Source organism: Anolis sagrei, chromosome 9, assembly GCF_037176765.1.
Source record: "Anolis sagrei isolate rAnoSag1 chromosome 9, rAnoSag1.mat, whole genome shotgun sequence".
NCBI lineage: Eukaryota > Metazoa > Chordata > Lepidosauria > Squamata > Dactyloidae > Anolis > Anolis sagrei.
In genome coordinates this window covers 31,929,743-31,945,717 of record NC_090029.1, presented here as the reverse complement: position 1 = coordinate 31,945,717, position 15,975 = coordinate 31,929,743, and the positions used below count along the sequence as shown (strand labels likewise).

Sequence of the window (15,975 nt, the reverse complement as noted above, 5' to 3'; positions counted from 1 at the left end):
CTTCTAAAATGTGCGCAGTGTGATAACCTCACATTAGCCATCTAGATTCAGGTTTCCAACACAAAATAAGTGCAGTGCAATTAAGTGACAAAATCCCTCTCCCTTTCTAATTAGGTTGGTGATGCATAAATAACACGGAATAAAGGCCATCGTTCTTGTTTGGCTTCAAGTAAAGCCTTTTGGCAAGGTTTTCTCGGCAAGATTTGTTCAGACGGTTCTTGCCTTTGCCTTTCTCTGAGGCCGAGAGGGCAATTTATCCAGTCATCCACGACCACAAATTCAATCCCCAAGAAGATACAGTAGAGTCTCGCTTATCTGACATTTCGTCTTATCCAACGCCCCACTTTTCTTCCAGCGTTTCCTCTTCAATTAAAAGAGCACTCCCCAACTCTCTCTCCATTCCCAATAAGTAAAAAAGGCAAGAGAAGGAAGAGAAGGAGGCAGTAGGCATCCTCAGAGGTTGAAGGGTCTGTTGGAAACTGAGTGAGGTGTATACATCTGTGGAATATCCAGAGTGGGAGAAAGAACTCTGGTCTGCTTGAGGCATGTGTGAATGTTGCAACTGGTCACCTTGATTACCATTGAATGGCCTTGCAGTTTCAAGGCCTGGCTCAATGCTACCTGGAGGAATCCGTTGTTGGGAGGTGTTAGCTGGCCTCAGTTTCCAACAGACCCCTCAACCTCTGAGGATGCCTGCCACAGATGTAGGTGAAACTTCAGGAGAAAATGCTTCTGGAATACAGCCATACAGATCAAAAAATGCACAGCAACCTACAACACTTTATCTGTCCTGTTCATATCTTTCTGTTGTTGTGTGCCTTCTAGGTGTTTCTAAGACAAGCCTATCATTGTCCTCCAGAGTTGCAGTCCAACGCTCAATGCACTAGACCAGGCTGCCTCTCCTTGTTCCATCTAAGACCAAATCAAATCAAGTCAGGAAGGAGCTCAGCAGTCTAAACAAGAATAAATTTATTTGGGATTGTTTAAAGACTTGATATACAAAATGTATACACTTTAATATCTTAAATACACTATACTTTTCATCCCCCCCTCCTCCCTCCCCCCCGCCAGCGACAATAAACCACCATTGAAACAGCTACTGTGTTCGTGCCTTAATGTCTGTATCTATAAGATACACTACGGATTTTTTAAAAAAAGAATTACCGGGCATTTACGATGCCTTTCCATTTAAAAATGACAATTCGTACCTATATAACAAACAAAAAAAAAAAGTTGCAGCATGAAACTTCGGTTGGACGACAGGTTCATCTCGTTGAATATTCCAACATATTTGGGACAGGTAACTTACATGTTATTGGCATCAAGTTGCATTGCAATCTCCCGTACGGTACATAATGTAAATCCAACTCTTATTTTATATTCTTTTAAATAAGTTCCACATATAACATTAAAGGTGTTTTCGCACAATAGTAAATACAACTTAAGGGTCCCCTTCGGATGTTACGGTTCCTAACAGTAGTGAGAAGGGTGTTACAAGGGAGCGGTCCCAAATAAGCCAGCATTAGTCCCAATGGAAACCATGTTGGCCTGGCAAGGAACCTGGGCAAAGGCTCATCCCATGTAACCGGATGCTTCTTACCCGACCACACACGATGGCTGGGGTATAATAACACCCGAAAGGGACCTAAAATGTTCACACGTACATTCGCCATTCATATACTGGGTTTTTTTTAAGGAGATCTTTGGAAGGCAACCCTTCCGAAGCAGCCACTTTGCAAAAAAGAGAAACGGCACTTTCCAAACCCCGGTTTTGTTTCGCAAGGCAACGTCTTCTGTGCTATTTCGCCCTCTGTCTCCCAACCTGTGTGGTTTGACTACTCTGGTTGACGTGACTTAATAAAGCTGAAATGTGTGGTGTTTTCTTTTGAAAGGGAGGGGAGTTTGTGATGCACATCCATCCCGCGGAAACGGGTTCCACGCGTGGGAGGGTGAATCCTGATGCAGGAGACAAGCCGCCACTCCTTCTTGATCGGGACCAAAGCGTTTCCTGCTCCCGACTGGCACCACGGGGCAGGAGAGTTCCACGGAGCCACATAAAAAAACATACACGGCGCTGAGCCGAAAGCACATTATCTGCAACACCCTGAGGAGAGAATCCTTCGGTATATCTCTGGGACTGGGAGGGGGCCTCGTTCCCATTTCTCTAGCCAGATGACAGAAACCAGCTGCCAAAAAGCCCGACATAATCTGCCTTTAAAACCATCAAAGACCAAAAAGAAACACATCATTCGGTTAGGGCATATTGCACTACAGGTGAAGGAAGGGGGGAAAACCCCCCTCCGTGGACCAAGATAAAAGGTAAAAGGTATTCCTTCGGCTAAAATGCTTCTTTTTTAAAAAGCGATTTCATAAATACTTAATTCCATTCAATCTTTAAAAAGGGGAGGAATCACTCACGGTCAGCCACTCCTTCCCAGGCGATTCTCACATGCCGCTACGGGTCACTTGACGGCACCGGAGCCATCTCAACCCGGCGGTCCTTAGTCCTGTCTCCATTTTGTTTTGCTTTGATGAAACATTTCTGCCATTTTGCAGGAGCGAGAAAATGGAGGGAACCCTGTGGCTTCGGCAAACGTTAGGTTACAGCCCGAGAGCAATGTGTGTTGTCACAGCATCAAATGACTGGAACCGGCAGAGTCCAATTCTTTGGTGCAGCTCCCAGGCTGAATGGTCAGTTCTGGAGAGTCGTCTTGAGGCAGCAGGATTTTATCAGGGGTGTAGTCATTCCTCTTCAAATCTGCAAACAGAAAAACAAAACGAACACCAGGTTGTTGTAGGTTTTTTTCGGGCTATATGGCCATGTTCTAGAGGCATTTCTCCTGACATTTCGCCTGCATCTATGGCAAGCATCCTCACTACCTCTGAGGATGCTTGCCATAGATGCAGGCGAAACTTCAGGAGAAATGCCTCTAGAACATGGCCATATAGTCCGAAAAAACCTACAACAACCTAGTGATTCCGGCCATGAAAGCCTTCGACAATACATAAAACAAATACCCACAACACCCAGAAAGGGATGCAGGGTGGACAAGAAATATACATGAATACTAGAGTTGGGCGGTTTCGTTTCGTTAATTCGTAATTCGTTAATAATTCGTTAATTTTTTCAATTACAAAACGATAACAAACCATTCTGGAGCAATTTTTTTAAAAAATGAATTTTTCAATTCGTTTCGTAAATGCTTCGTATTTCGTTATTGTATTCGTTTCGTTATTGTTTTGAGGTCGTTTCGTTATTATTTCCGCATGTCTGGGGCAAGTTTTATGGTTGTTTTTTGTTTAATTAGTGAAAAAAAATTATAATATCACACCAACAGTCAACAACAGAGGGAGAGGGAAGCTTCAGAAGTTTTTGGAGGTTTTTTAGCGTATTTCGTGGTCGCATCCGCCATTAACGAATCGATTCGTTATTGTTTCGGAAATCGATTCGTTAATGTTTTGTAATTTTTTTCACATTTACGAAATTTCGTAAATATCAAACTTTTTAAAAGGAAAATTTTGTAATTATTTTAAATAACGAAACGCAAAAAACCCCAAAAAACGAATCAATTTTAGAAACAAATTTTTCCGTTGTTACCCAGGCCTAATGAATACACTAGCAACGAATATAAGCAGGACTTCTTCCAGCACAGCAACTCTAGGCAATTCTCAGTCCATAAATAGGACCCCTCCCCGCCCGATACCAACTACCGCTTTGGGCCAGATTGAAGAGAAAGGGGGCCAGGGGACAGTTTCATCTTATCTCCTGTGCTATACTAATCTATATAAATAAAAATGTAATGTTCATTTGTGGGATTAACAGAAATCAAAAACCACTGGATGAATTGGCACCAAATTTGGACACAAGATACCTAAAAATGCAATGTATATCCTTCACTCAGGATGGATTTTCATTCACTGGATCAAATTTGGCACAAATATTCAATATACCCACATTTGAATACTGGTGGGGTTGTAGAGGATTGATTTTGTTATTTGGGAGTTGTAGTTGCTGGGATTTATAGTCCTCCTACAATCAAAGAGCATTATGAACTCCACCAACGATGGAATTGGGCCAAACATCCCACACAGAACTCCCATGACCAACAGAAAATACTGGAAGGGTTTGGTGGGCATTCACCTTGAGTTTGGGAGTTGTAGTTCACCTACATCCAGAGATTGCTGTGAACTCAAACAATGATGGAACTGGACCAAACTACACGAATACTCAATATGCCCAAATGTGAACACTGGTGGAGTTTGGTGAAAATAGAATCTTGACATTCGGGAGTTGTAGTTGCTGGGATTTATAGTTCACCTACAATCACAGAGCATTCTGAATCCCACCAACAATAGAATTGGACCAAACCTCCCACACAGAACCCCCATGTGTGCCCCAGCAATGCATGGCAGGGGGTGTCAAATATCATTTTCTTGGAGGGCTACATCAGAACTCATGGATGCCTTCAAAGTACAGGTAAAAGTCTAGTTGTGACCGACTCTGGGGCGGTGGTGCTCATCTACATTTCTAAGCTGAAGAGCCGGTTTTGTCTGTGGACACCTCCAAGGTCATGTGGCCAGCATGATTGCATGGAGCGCCGTCACCTTTCCGCAGAAGACCTGCTCACATTTGCATGTTTTCGAACTGCTAGGTTAGAGTTTCTATTCTATCACAAGGGGAAGCTACGTAAAAACAAAGAAATTCTCTCTTGTAAATGAGGGCCGTTGTTACCTGGGAGCTTCAGTTTCCTGCAGCACGAATTGCAGTGGTGCTTCGCTCTGAAGTTCTTGATGGCATCCTCTCCTAGATTTGCTGGACCAAATACCATATCACTTGACCTTGGAAACAAAGAACGCAATTAAAAATGTTGAAAGCCACACATGCGTCTTTTGTTGTTTGTACAGTTTGGGGGTTCTCAGTTTAGGGGTGTCACAATATTGGCTAATGACTTGATAATTTAAACCAGGCATGGGCAAACTTGGGCCCTCCAGGTGTTTTGGACTTCAACTCCCACCATTCCTAACAGCCTTTCCCCCCCTCAGCCGCTTAAGCGGCTGAGGGGGGGAAAGGCTGTTAGGAATGGTGGGAGTTGAAGTCCAAAACACCTGGAGGGCCCAAGTTTGCCATCATTTGTGCTCTGTTTATTTATTTTATTTATTTCCTATATTTATACCCCGCCCTCCTCCCCCCGAAGGAAAAATGGGGGGGGGGGATTTTTGCCCTGTTTACCTTTTTTCTTCAGCTTTTATCACAGAGGGATCCGTCAGATTTTCTCCAACACCTTCATAAGAAACAGAAGAAGATTTACACGTTCATTTCAAAGTCAACAACAGATATACAAAGCCAGCATTTTCTGAGCCAGGAGCCATGACAGTAAATCTAACATAAAAGGGTTTGTTTTATTTATTTATTGTGTCAGAAGCAGTACAGTTATAATGTATTTAAAAAGACATAAACAAAGTTAAAAACTAGCTGTTAGAAATTAATAATAATAATAATAATAATAATAATAATAATCTTTATTTATTTACCGCTCCATCGCTGTTAGAAATTAATAATAATAATACTTTATATACTGCTCCATCATCAATACATACAGAGTAAACAATATAAACATAAGATTAACAAAACAATATAAGCAAAAAATATATATAACACATATATATTAAAAGTAATCCTGCCTGTTTAAAGGGAATTTAAAAAGCCAGGTCGAAATTAGTGCAAGTTCAAAAATTCTAGGGGGCCCGGTAATTAAGTGCAATGCTATAGGAGGCAATAACAATAATAGGTACGGGTCTATAGCTGTTTATTTCCGGGGCCTATTAGAGGAAGTGACCTCGGTAATTGGTAGGAAAATAAGACCATATTCAACTATGTCTGTTGTTGTTCATTCGTTCAGCCGCCTCCGACTCTTCGTGACCTCATGGACCAGTCCATGCCAGAGCTCCCTGTCGGCCGTCACCACCCCCAGCTCCTTCAAGGTCAGTCCAGTCACTTCAAGGATGCCATCCATCCATCTTGCCCTTGGTCGGCCCCTCTTCCTTTTATCTTCTACTTTCCCCAGCATCATTCTCTTCTCTAGGCTTTCCTGTCTCCTCATGATGTGGCCAAAGGACTTCAACTTTGTCTCTAGTCTCCTTCCCTCCAATGAGCAGTCGGGCTTTATTTCCTGGAGGATGGACTGGTTGGATCTTCTCGCAGTCCAAGGCACTCTCAGCACTTTCCTCCAGCACCACAGCTCAAAAGCATCTCTCTTCCTTCGCTCAGCCTTCCCTAAGGTCCAGCTCTCACATCCGTAGGTGACTACAGGGAATACCATGGCTTTGACTAGGCAATGGATCTTTGTTGCCAGTCTGATGTCTCTACTCTTTACTATTTTATCGAGATTGGACATTGCTCTCCTCCCAAGAAGGAAGTGTCTTCTGATTTCCTGGCCACAGTCTGCATCTGCAGTCTAGGGCTGAGCTAGTATTGGTCGTTCTCAAAGGCGTGTTGAAACCACTTGGTCTTCAAGCTCTTACGAAAGGAAGGGATGGATGGGGCCTGTCTTACCACTAGGTCTTCAAGCTCTTACGAAAGGAGGGGATGGATGGGGCCCCTGGGGAGGGGGTTCCAGAGGCGGGGGGCCACCACTGAAAAGACCCTCTCTCTTGTCCCCACCAACCCTACTTGTGACGGTGGTGGGAGCGAAAGGAGGGCCTCCCCGGATGATCTTAGAGTGGGAATTGAAGTCCAAAACACCCGGAGGGCCGAAGTCTGCCCATGCCTGCCTTATACCAATCCATATCTACCTTGTAAATCAAGGACCAGGAGTTCTCCCCGCGTGTATTCATAGGTCCAGTGGCTGAAGGCCAACATGACCTCCTCTAACATGTTGGTCGGAATGATTTCATCTCCGTTGTTGTTATTGTATTTTCTGAACTCTCCCGTCATGCACTCTTCCACCGCAAACCATTGTCCAGCCGAGTGGCAATATAAGAGGAAGACTTCTAAGAACCTTAGGAGAGAATGCATCAGAAGAAGGTGAAACAAAATTGAAATCCTATAGATTTTTATAATAGCCAAGTACAATACCGCCTGACAACCTAAGAGTCTGACTTATTTTTATAAGTTCCTTTTCAAGAAGCCTGGTAATTCTGTGTAGACACAAAAGGTTATATTCCCAATAGAGAGAAGCTAGAATTGGTGTGCTTCGAACAAAAGCTAAGAGGGCCCCATTCGGGGTCGGGACCCACCGTTTAAAGAGCTATGGTCTAATTTATTCTACAGTTTTACTGTTTGGGGAAAATGTAGTCTGATACGCAAAACATCACAGCTTAAACTGGCAAAAACTGATGTTAAAGGTCAATTCACATGAACCTCAATTTCTTTATTTACGACATTTATGTGCCACCCTTCTCACCCCGAAAGGGACTCAGAGCGGCTGACAAGATATATATATATATATATACACACACACACACACACACACAATATATTATATTATTAACATAGTACAATATCAGTATTACATATTACTATATAAATATATAATTATAATATCATATTATATTATTATTATATTGCATTACATTATAATATTTTATATATATATATATACACACACACACAATATATTATTTTACATTATATTATATTATATTATATAATATTATATCATATCATATCATATTATATTATTAGCATAGCACAGGAGACAAGGTGGAACTGTCCCCTGCCCCCCCCTTCACTCTGGCCCAAAGCGGCTGTTGGTGCTGGGGGAGGGGTCCCCAACTGATAACATTTGCAGGAGACAAGATGGAACTGTCCCCTGGCCTCCTCTCATAAGGACTGCTTCCATGCAGAGTGACAAATGGCTCCCACACAACTGGACACCCTTATGTGACACTTACCGTGGCGAGTAGGGAATAGATTTGGGTTTCATCTGATTGAAGGCAAACGTGAGCTTCTGGGCAGCCCTCTGCTGCTGAATTTCCTATTGGTTTGATGGAAACAAAATGTTTTATAGTCAAAATAAATACTCAAAAACAAGATGAGCAGCAATAATAGTATTTTTTTTTCGTGTCAGGAGCTATTTAGAAAATGCAAGTCGCTTCTGGTGTGAGAGAACTGGCTGCCTGCAAGAACATTGCCCAGGGGACGCCTGGATGTTTTTTTTACCATCCTGTGGGAGGTTTCTCTCATGTCCCTGCATGGGAAGCTGGAGCTGACAGAGGGGAGCTCACCCTGCTCCCCAGATTCAAACCACCATCCTTTCGGTCAAGTGTCTTGCCAGCAGTTGCACAACTGGGGGCTCCTAATAATTGTATTAGAATATATATATATATCGTCAAAGGCTCTCATGGCAGGAATCACTGGAGTGTTGTGTGGTTTCCAGGCTATATGGCCATGTTCTAGCAGCATTTTTATAGAACTACATGTTTTTTTCTGTGTCTTCATAGACGCAGAAGTTATTATGACCATACAGAAGAGATTTCTAGATATAGGATTTTGTTAGATTACTACATAGGAGCAACTGTTATTTGTTATTGCTGTGTTGTGGGTTCGGGCTCATGTAAGCCGCACCGAGTCCCTTGGGGAGATGGTAGCGGGGTACAAATAAAGTTTTATTATTATTATTATTATTATTATTATTATTATTATTATTAACTGCCACTGTCATATTGATGAGGGGTCTAAGCTTGTTTTATTCTGCTCTAGTGATTAGGACACAATGATACAAAGGATTCAAATTGCAGGAAAAGGGATTCCACTTAAATATTAGGAAGAACTTCTTGATGGTAAGAGATGTTTTACATTGCAATATGTTGCCTTGGAGTCTGGTGGAGTCTCCTTCTCTGAAGGTTTTTCAGCAGAGGCTGGATGGCCATCTGTCAGGGCTGATTTGATTGTGTATTCCTGCATAGCAGAAAATCTTGCTGATTGAAAGATTGACAGTTCAAGCCCGGGTGGGGTGAGCTCCCAACCCATCAGCCCAGCTTCTGCTCACCTAGCAGTTCAAAAATGTGAGTAGATAAATAGGTACCGCTTTGGTGGAGAGGTAATAAAAGACACCTATAAGGATGCACCAGCAATTCAATCAGGAGACCGTCTAAGGACAACAAAGCTCCTTGGCATGGAAGATTGAGTGACAGCAGTCCCCCTCCCCCCTGGCCAGAGTCAAGCACAGCCTCCAGATGCCGGAGATGGAAAAAGATGGGAAGCCTTTACCTCTGTTTATGTACTGTCTGTCTTTGTTAATTGTGTAACAGTACTGAATGTTTGTTGTTTATGTGTACTGTAATTTGCCCTGAGTCCTCTCAGGGAGATAGACAGAATATAAATGAAGTGTTGTTGTTGTTATTATTATTATTATTATTATTATTATTATTATTATTATTATCAGACTAGATGGTCTCTTCCAACTCTATAGATCAACATAATTTTATCAACAACCCTGGACTCAACTGGGTTGCTAAAAATGAGATGGTTTTTAAGCAACTTTTAATGTGGATATAAGTGCTTTTAATGTTTGTATATATTTACGGATTTATGTCCCAGCACTGAATGTTTGCCGTATATATGTTGTGAGTCCCCTGCGAGTTGAGAAGGGTTGAATATAAATGTTTTAAATAAATAAATAAAAAGAGGGGTGAACAATGGTGACCTTTCAGATATTTTTGGGCTGCAATTCTCAGAATCCCTCATTATTTTACTATTGGATTACTGGGACTTGCAGACCAAGAGCATATTGATCATCCTGTGTAAAATATATGTACTGTATTTAAAGATCATTATTATTATTATTTGATACATAACAAAATTAGTACACAGCAAACAAGATCACTACGCTGGTTTTTGTATTTCATCATATGTCAGACACTTTCCAAGTGTCTAAGCCTGTGTGATGTATCGGCAAATAATGTGCCAATATTATTATTATTATTATTATTATCATTATTATTATTATTGTATTGTCGAAGGCTTTCATGGCTGGAATCACTCAGTTCTTGTGGGTTTTCTCGGGCTATATGGCCATGTTCTAGAGGCATTTCTCCTGACGTTTCGCCTGCATCTATGGCAAGCATCCTCAGACCTCACCTCTGAGGATGCTTGCCATAGATGCAGGCGAAATGTCAGGAGAAATGCCTCTAGAACATGGCCATATAGCCCGAAAAAACCCACAAGAACTGAATTATTATTATTATTATTATTATTCGCATTCCCCCATCTCTCTAAAGAAAGACACTCAGAGAAGTAGCCACCAGGAAAGCTGTCATCAGAATATAAAACAGTCAGAATGTAAAAATGCCACAATAAGATTTGCAAACGTAAGAGTATTTTGCTGTGATAGCAAATTCCCAGATTAGTTTAGTGTTTATACCTTATTTTTCTGGTTATTTAATATTTAATGTTTATTTTGGTAAAAGGTAAAGGTAGTCCCCTGACATTAAGTCCAGTCATGTCTGACTCTGGGGTGTGGTGCTCATCTCCATTCCTAAGCCGAAGAGCCAGCGTTGCCCGTAGACACTTCCAAGGTCATGTGGCCGGCATGACTGCATGGAGCGCTGTTACCTTCCCGCCGGAGCGGTACCTATTCATCTACTCACATTTGCATGTTTTCGAACTGCTAGGTTGGCAGAAGCTAGGGCTGACAGCGAAAGCTCACACCGCTCCCCGGAATCGAACCTGCGATCTTTCGATCAACAAGCTCAGCAGCTCAGTGCTTTAACCCACTGAGCCACCGGGGGCTCCAATGTTTATTTGCTACATTAGAACACTAAAGACAAATATCACTTAAGTAAAATGTTTATTTTACTTAAGTGATATTTGTCTTTAGTGTTCTAATGTAGCACAAATCCTATGTAAAATCATACTATGTATTTTTGACATTAATACTGAAATCTGAAATATATACAGAAAGCCTTTACAATTTTTTCCAAAACGTAATATTGATAGATGCCCTTGCAAAAAAAAAAATGCAACTTACTCTTAAGCAGAGGTGTAATACTGTGTCATCTTTGTAAATACTTGACCACGTGTTGACCACTTCAGGGAGGAAGGACTTGATGATATAGAGGTGGCCTGATTTCAGGATGTCGTACTCGGACCAGGTGCAGGCCACCTTGAGGGCCCGCCGCAAGCCCCCTCCCATCTCCTCCTTACTCAAGAACTCGATTTTGGCACAGAGGCCTAGCTGAGACCAGGAAGACATGCTGTTGTTCAAGATGTTAGGAGAGCTCTCTTCGAGACGATACACAGTGACTGGTTCCCCTTTAATGTGGCAACAGAAAAAGGAAATGCATCTAAGACTAGGCGGCACTGGTTTCATCTAAGTGAGTGCTGCTAAACATTTTTTAAAAAAAGTTAAATAACACTGTTCTACAAATTTTCAGTTTTTCTCAGTTACGGAAACGAAATGTGCCGTTTCTTAATAAATTTAACATGCTGAATTCAAATATAATAATTAAATGTGTTAATTGGCTCTGGTTTTTAATGCAACAGCTATTTCCATTTTCTCCACAATAGGTAATTCGTTAATATTATGATAATGCGCCTAACCTTACTGCATGTATATAAACCGTGAATATTTACTAAATTTTAGTCAAATTATATTGCCAATAGTTTATACATGAGAAATATTTATTTAATTAGTCTATTGTTTATGTTTGTGCAGCAAGAAACTCTATTAGTAGGCCTAATGCAGTTGAAAAGTCTGAAAGTTTAAATGTCGCTTTAATCGTGACTTTTGTGTATATCCTGTTTGCTTCTCTTGACTTTTCTTTTGTATTCAAGGAAAGGATTGTCTCTAGTCTGACAGCATTGACAGAGTCCATTGGCCTTGATCTCTTTTTTCCATAGTGCTTTATTTACACACGTGCAAGGAGGCATAACTACAATAAAAAAAACCAATGTAAAACGATGTTTAACGATACTGTCTCGGTCTTCAACTGACTGACCCTCACCGTTCAAAAGTCTGGCCTTATATAGGGCTTTCTGGCTTTTGCACATGGCACTAATATTGTGTCATCAAACTTTCTAGAGTATTCTAGAATCTTCCATAGTGGAAGTCGCAACATGCATTTTTTCAACCATACGTGATCACGTGATTGCTTATATCATAAAAACTAGAGCCAATATACATTTTTAAATGTCATTTTCGTTTTCAGCACCCCAAAATCATAAAATAACAACTTTTTTCAGGCCCGCAACATTTTCTTCGTTGAACAGTGTAATTATTGTACTGCATTCAGCAATAAATAATTTATGATCTACTTTGTTGGACACTGTTCTGGAATATGGCCAGAAAGTGGGGGAAAGGAGAGGGAAAGAAAGAGAATAATAATAATAATAATAATAATAATAATAATAATAATAATGCTTTATTTATACCCCGCTCCATCTCCCTCAGGGGGACTTGGTGCGGCTTACATGAGGCCATGCCCATCAATACAATACAAGCTATAACACAAACACAATAAAACAAGCAAAATACATAAAATGCAAAATTGAAATAATATACAACACAACAATATAAAATTAAGCATTAAAACACAGGAAATTTCACTAGGCAGGGCCAGATGCACGGATAAAATTATAGAAAACATTAAAAACACTGAGAGATAGGGCAGAGTAACTTATAAGGAAGAGGCGCCAGGAATGAGGAAAGATTTCTGGCTGGCACAACCTGGGGATCACAACCAGATACAGTGAAGACATCTACCCTTGCGCTGTGCTACTCTGCTGCTGAGTATGCATGCCCAGTGTGGAACACATCTCACCACACTAAAACAGTGGATGTGGCTCTTAATGAGACATGCCGCATTATCATGGGGTGTCTGCGCCCTACACCACTGGAGAAATTACACTGCTTAGCCGGTATTGCACCACCTGACATCCGTCAGGAAGTAGCAGCCAACAGTGAAAGGACCAAGGCAGAGACATCTCCAGCTCATCCTCTGTTTGGGTATCAGCCAGCACGTCAACAACTTAAATCTAGAAATAGTTTTCTAAGATCTACAGAGACACTCGCTGAAACACCTCAGCAAGCGAGAGTCCAAAAGTGGCAGGCTCAAACCCAGAACCTCAACCAATGGCTGATACCAAATGAGAGACACCCCCCTTGGCACACAGAGGACTGGGCGACTTGGAAGGCACTGAACAGACTGCGCTCTGGCACCACGAGATGCAGAGCCAACCTTCAGAAATGGGGCCACAAAGTGGAATCCACAACATGCGAGTGTGGAGAGGAGCAAACCACTGACCACCTGCTGCAATGCAACCTGAGCCCTGCCACATGCACAATGGAGGACCTTCTTGCAGCAACACCAGAGGCACTCCAAGTGGCCAGATACTGGTCAAAGGACATTTAATCAACTACCAAACTCACAAGTTGTGTATTGCTTGTTTGCTTTGTTCTGTTACATGCTTGTTTGCTTTGTTCTGTTAGAAATGTAATATAATTTGACTGGTTGTGCTGACACGACAAATAAATAAATTGCACAACAAATAAATTAAGCAATACCTTAAAAGAAGTAAAGTACGTCTAAAGACATTTTGTGCAAAGTGTGGTCAGGGAGAATCTTTCATTCAATCACTGAAGGCACATTGGAATAACCAGGTTTTCAAATTCCTCCTAAAGATTGCCAGTGTGGGGACTTGTCTAATGTCTCTGGGAAGTGAGTTCCAGAGCCGGGGCCACTACAGAGAAGGCCGCCCCCTCTCTCATCCCACTTGTGATGTGTGTGTGTGTGGGGGGGGGGGGAGCGAAAGAAGGGCCTCTCCGGAAGATTGAAGGGATCGTGTGGGTTTGTAGGTAGAAATGAAAGACATGCCTTACCTCTTGGAGGCACAGGGGTGAATGGTATGCTCTGGGATAACCTCATCAAATTATTTCTTTCTACAGCTGCAAAAAGAAAAAAAAGAGACAGAAATGGGATGTAGTCAAGAACACCCCATAGTTTGTTATGACCCACAGCTTTTGGAAACTGACCTGAATAGTAGTAGGTGGTATCCATGATGGGCTTAAAAGGAGAAGCAATACCTTAAAAGAAAATGAGTATTATTATTACTTTTACTTTTATTATTATTCACAAACCCTGACTTTAAATCCTGAAATGTATAATGATAAAAAATGAAACAGCACTTCACATTTAGTTTGGTTACATGCATGCTGGTTGTTTAGTAGGGGATTACTGTATATACTCATGTATAAGCCTAGTTTTTCAGCCCCTTTTTTAGGCTGAAAAAAATCCCATCGTCTTATGCTCAAGTCAAGGCTATTTATTATTTTATTCTGCTATTCGTATTATTTTTATTACATTTATTATTTTGCTCTATTATTATTATTATTATTATTATTATTATTACATTTACATTATTTTACAATATTATTACTTTTATTACATTTATTATTTTGCTCTATTATTATTATTATTATTATTATTACATTTACATTATTTTACTGTATTATTATATTTATTGCATTTATTATTTTACTCTATTATTGTTATTATTACATTACTTTATTATTATTATTACTATTATTATTAAATTTCCATTATTTATTCTATTATTATTTTTATTACATGTTATTACATGTTATTATTTTATTCTATCATTATAGGTAATAGGTAAGCACATTTACATTGAAGAAGGTTAGAATAATGGTTGAATCAGAGTTGGGCAGCCTTATCTTAAATTACAGTTGTGTGAAAATACTCAAAAACATTTAACCTACTGATGATTACTAGTAGCAGTTACATTTCTCACCTTCGGCTTATACTCGAGTCAATACGTTTTCCCAGTTTTTTGTGGTAAAATTAGGTCCCTCGGCTTATATTCGGGCCGGCTTATACTCAAATATATACGGTACTTTCTTTGTACACAACAACTTAATTTAGGTTAAAAAATGGTCTTCTGATGTTATGCTCAAATCACTTGAAAACATAATGGTACAAATTTAGTTTGGCTTGTCCTAAATATAGAAGCAAACATTACATAACTTCACATCATTGACGTGAATACCTTTACCCATTGCTTACCATTCAAGGCATCTTCCTCAGAAGACCTGCAAGAGACAGAGATTCCTTTAAAGTAGTGGTTCCCAACCTGTGGTCTATGGACCACCAATGGTCCAAAATAACAAAAAAAAAATGGTCCGCGGCTTCACCATTAATACACCATTGCCTCGAAACCATGCGGCAACAAGAACGACTGGTCTTGTGAAACCCTCTTATAGTCACCCGTATTTCACAAGAAAAATTAGTGTTCTTGATATGGTAGCCACTAACAAAAGGATTCCGGTTTCTAATTCATTAAGCATTGATAGGGGACTTTACTTACATTTGATTGCTGTATGATGGTAACCAATCCTACAAGGAAAAAGAAGAATACACTGTTGACTACGTTTAGCTTAACAACTGGAAGATTTAACAACTGGTAGACATTGGTTTTTACTGATTTTTATAGTTTTATAGTTTTTTATGGATGTTATATGTATTTATGATGTGTTTTAATTGTCTTTATTGATATATATAGTTCTATACGGCATCTAATTGTTGCTGATCTGAGTCACCTGCAGGCTGAAATGGGCGGGATAAAAATCTATATAAATAAAAATGTAATGTTCGTTTGTGGGATTAAAAGAACTCAAAAACCAGTGGGCCAATTGACACCAAATTTGGACAGCATACACCTAACAACCCAATGTATGTCGTTCACTCAAATTTTTTTGATTTTGTCACTTGGGACAGTTGCTGGGATTTATAGTTCACCTACAATCAAAGAGAATTCTGAACCCCATCAACAATGGAGTTGAACCAAACATGGTATAACAGGACTCCCATGACCAACAGAAAACACTAAAAGGGTTTGGTGAGCATTGACCTTGAGTTTGGGAGTTGTAGTTCACCTACATCCAGAGAGCACCATGGACTCAAACAATGATGGATCTGGACCAAACTTGGCACAAATATTCCATATGCCCAAATATG

At 40.4% G+C, this 15,975-nt stretch overlaps 1 protein-coding gene across 1 annotated transcript in view; it reads right to left on the bottom strand.

Moving 5' to 3' along the window:
- Window positions 1-952: 952 nt before the first annotated feature.
- TRPM7 (transient receptor potential cation channel subfamily M member 7) overlaps window positions 953-15,975 on the bottom strand; it is a 96,737-nt gene continuing 81,714 nt past the window's right edge. Inside the window, exons 31-40 of the mRNA XM_060755235.2 lie at window positions 15,326-15,354; window positions 15,025-15,050; window positions 13,974-14,024; window positions 13,821-13,886; window positions 10,971-11,254; window positions 7,894-7,976; window positions 6,793-6,998; window positions 5,231-5,282; window positions 4,733-4,839; window positions 953-2,758 (exon numbers count right to left, since the gene is read on the bottom strand). Coding sequence (XP_060611218.2) covers window positions 2,628-2,758; window positions 4,733-4,839; window positions 5,231-5,282; window positions 6,793-6,998; window positions 7,894-7,976; window positions 10,971-11,254; window positions 13,821-13,886; window positions 13,974-14,024; window positions 15,025-15,050; window positions 15,326-15,354 — 1,035 coding nt within the window. The 3' untranslated portion in view covers window positions 953-2,627. The remainder of the gene's footprint in view (window positions 2,759-4,732; window positions 4,840-5,230; window positions 5,283-6,792; window positions 6,999-7,893; window positions 7,977-10,970; window positions 11,255-13,820; window positions 13,887-13,973; window positions 14,025-15,024; window positions 15,051-15,325; window positions 15,355-15,975) is intronic.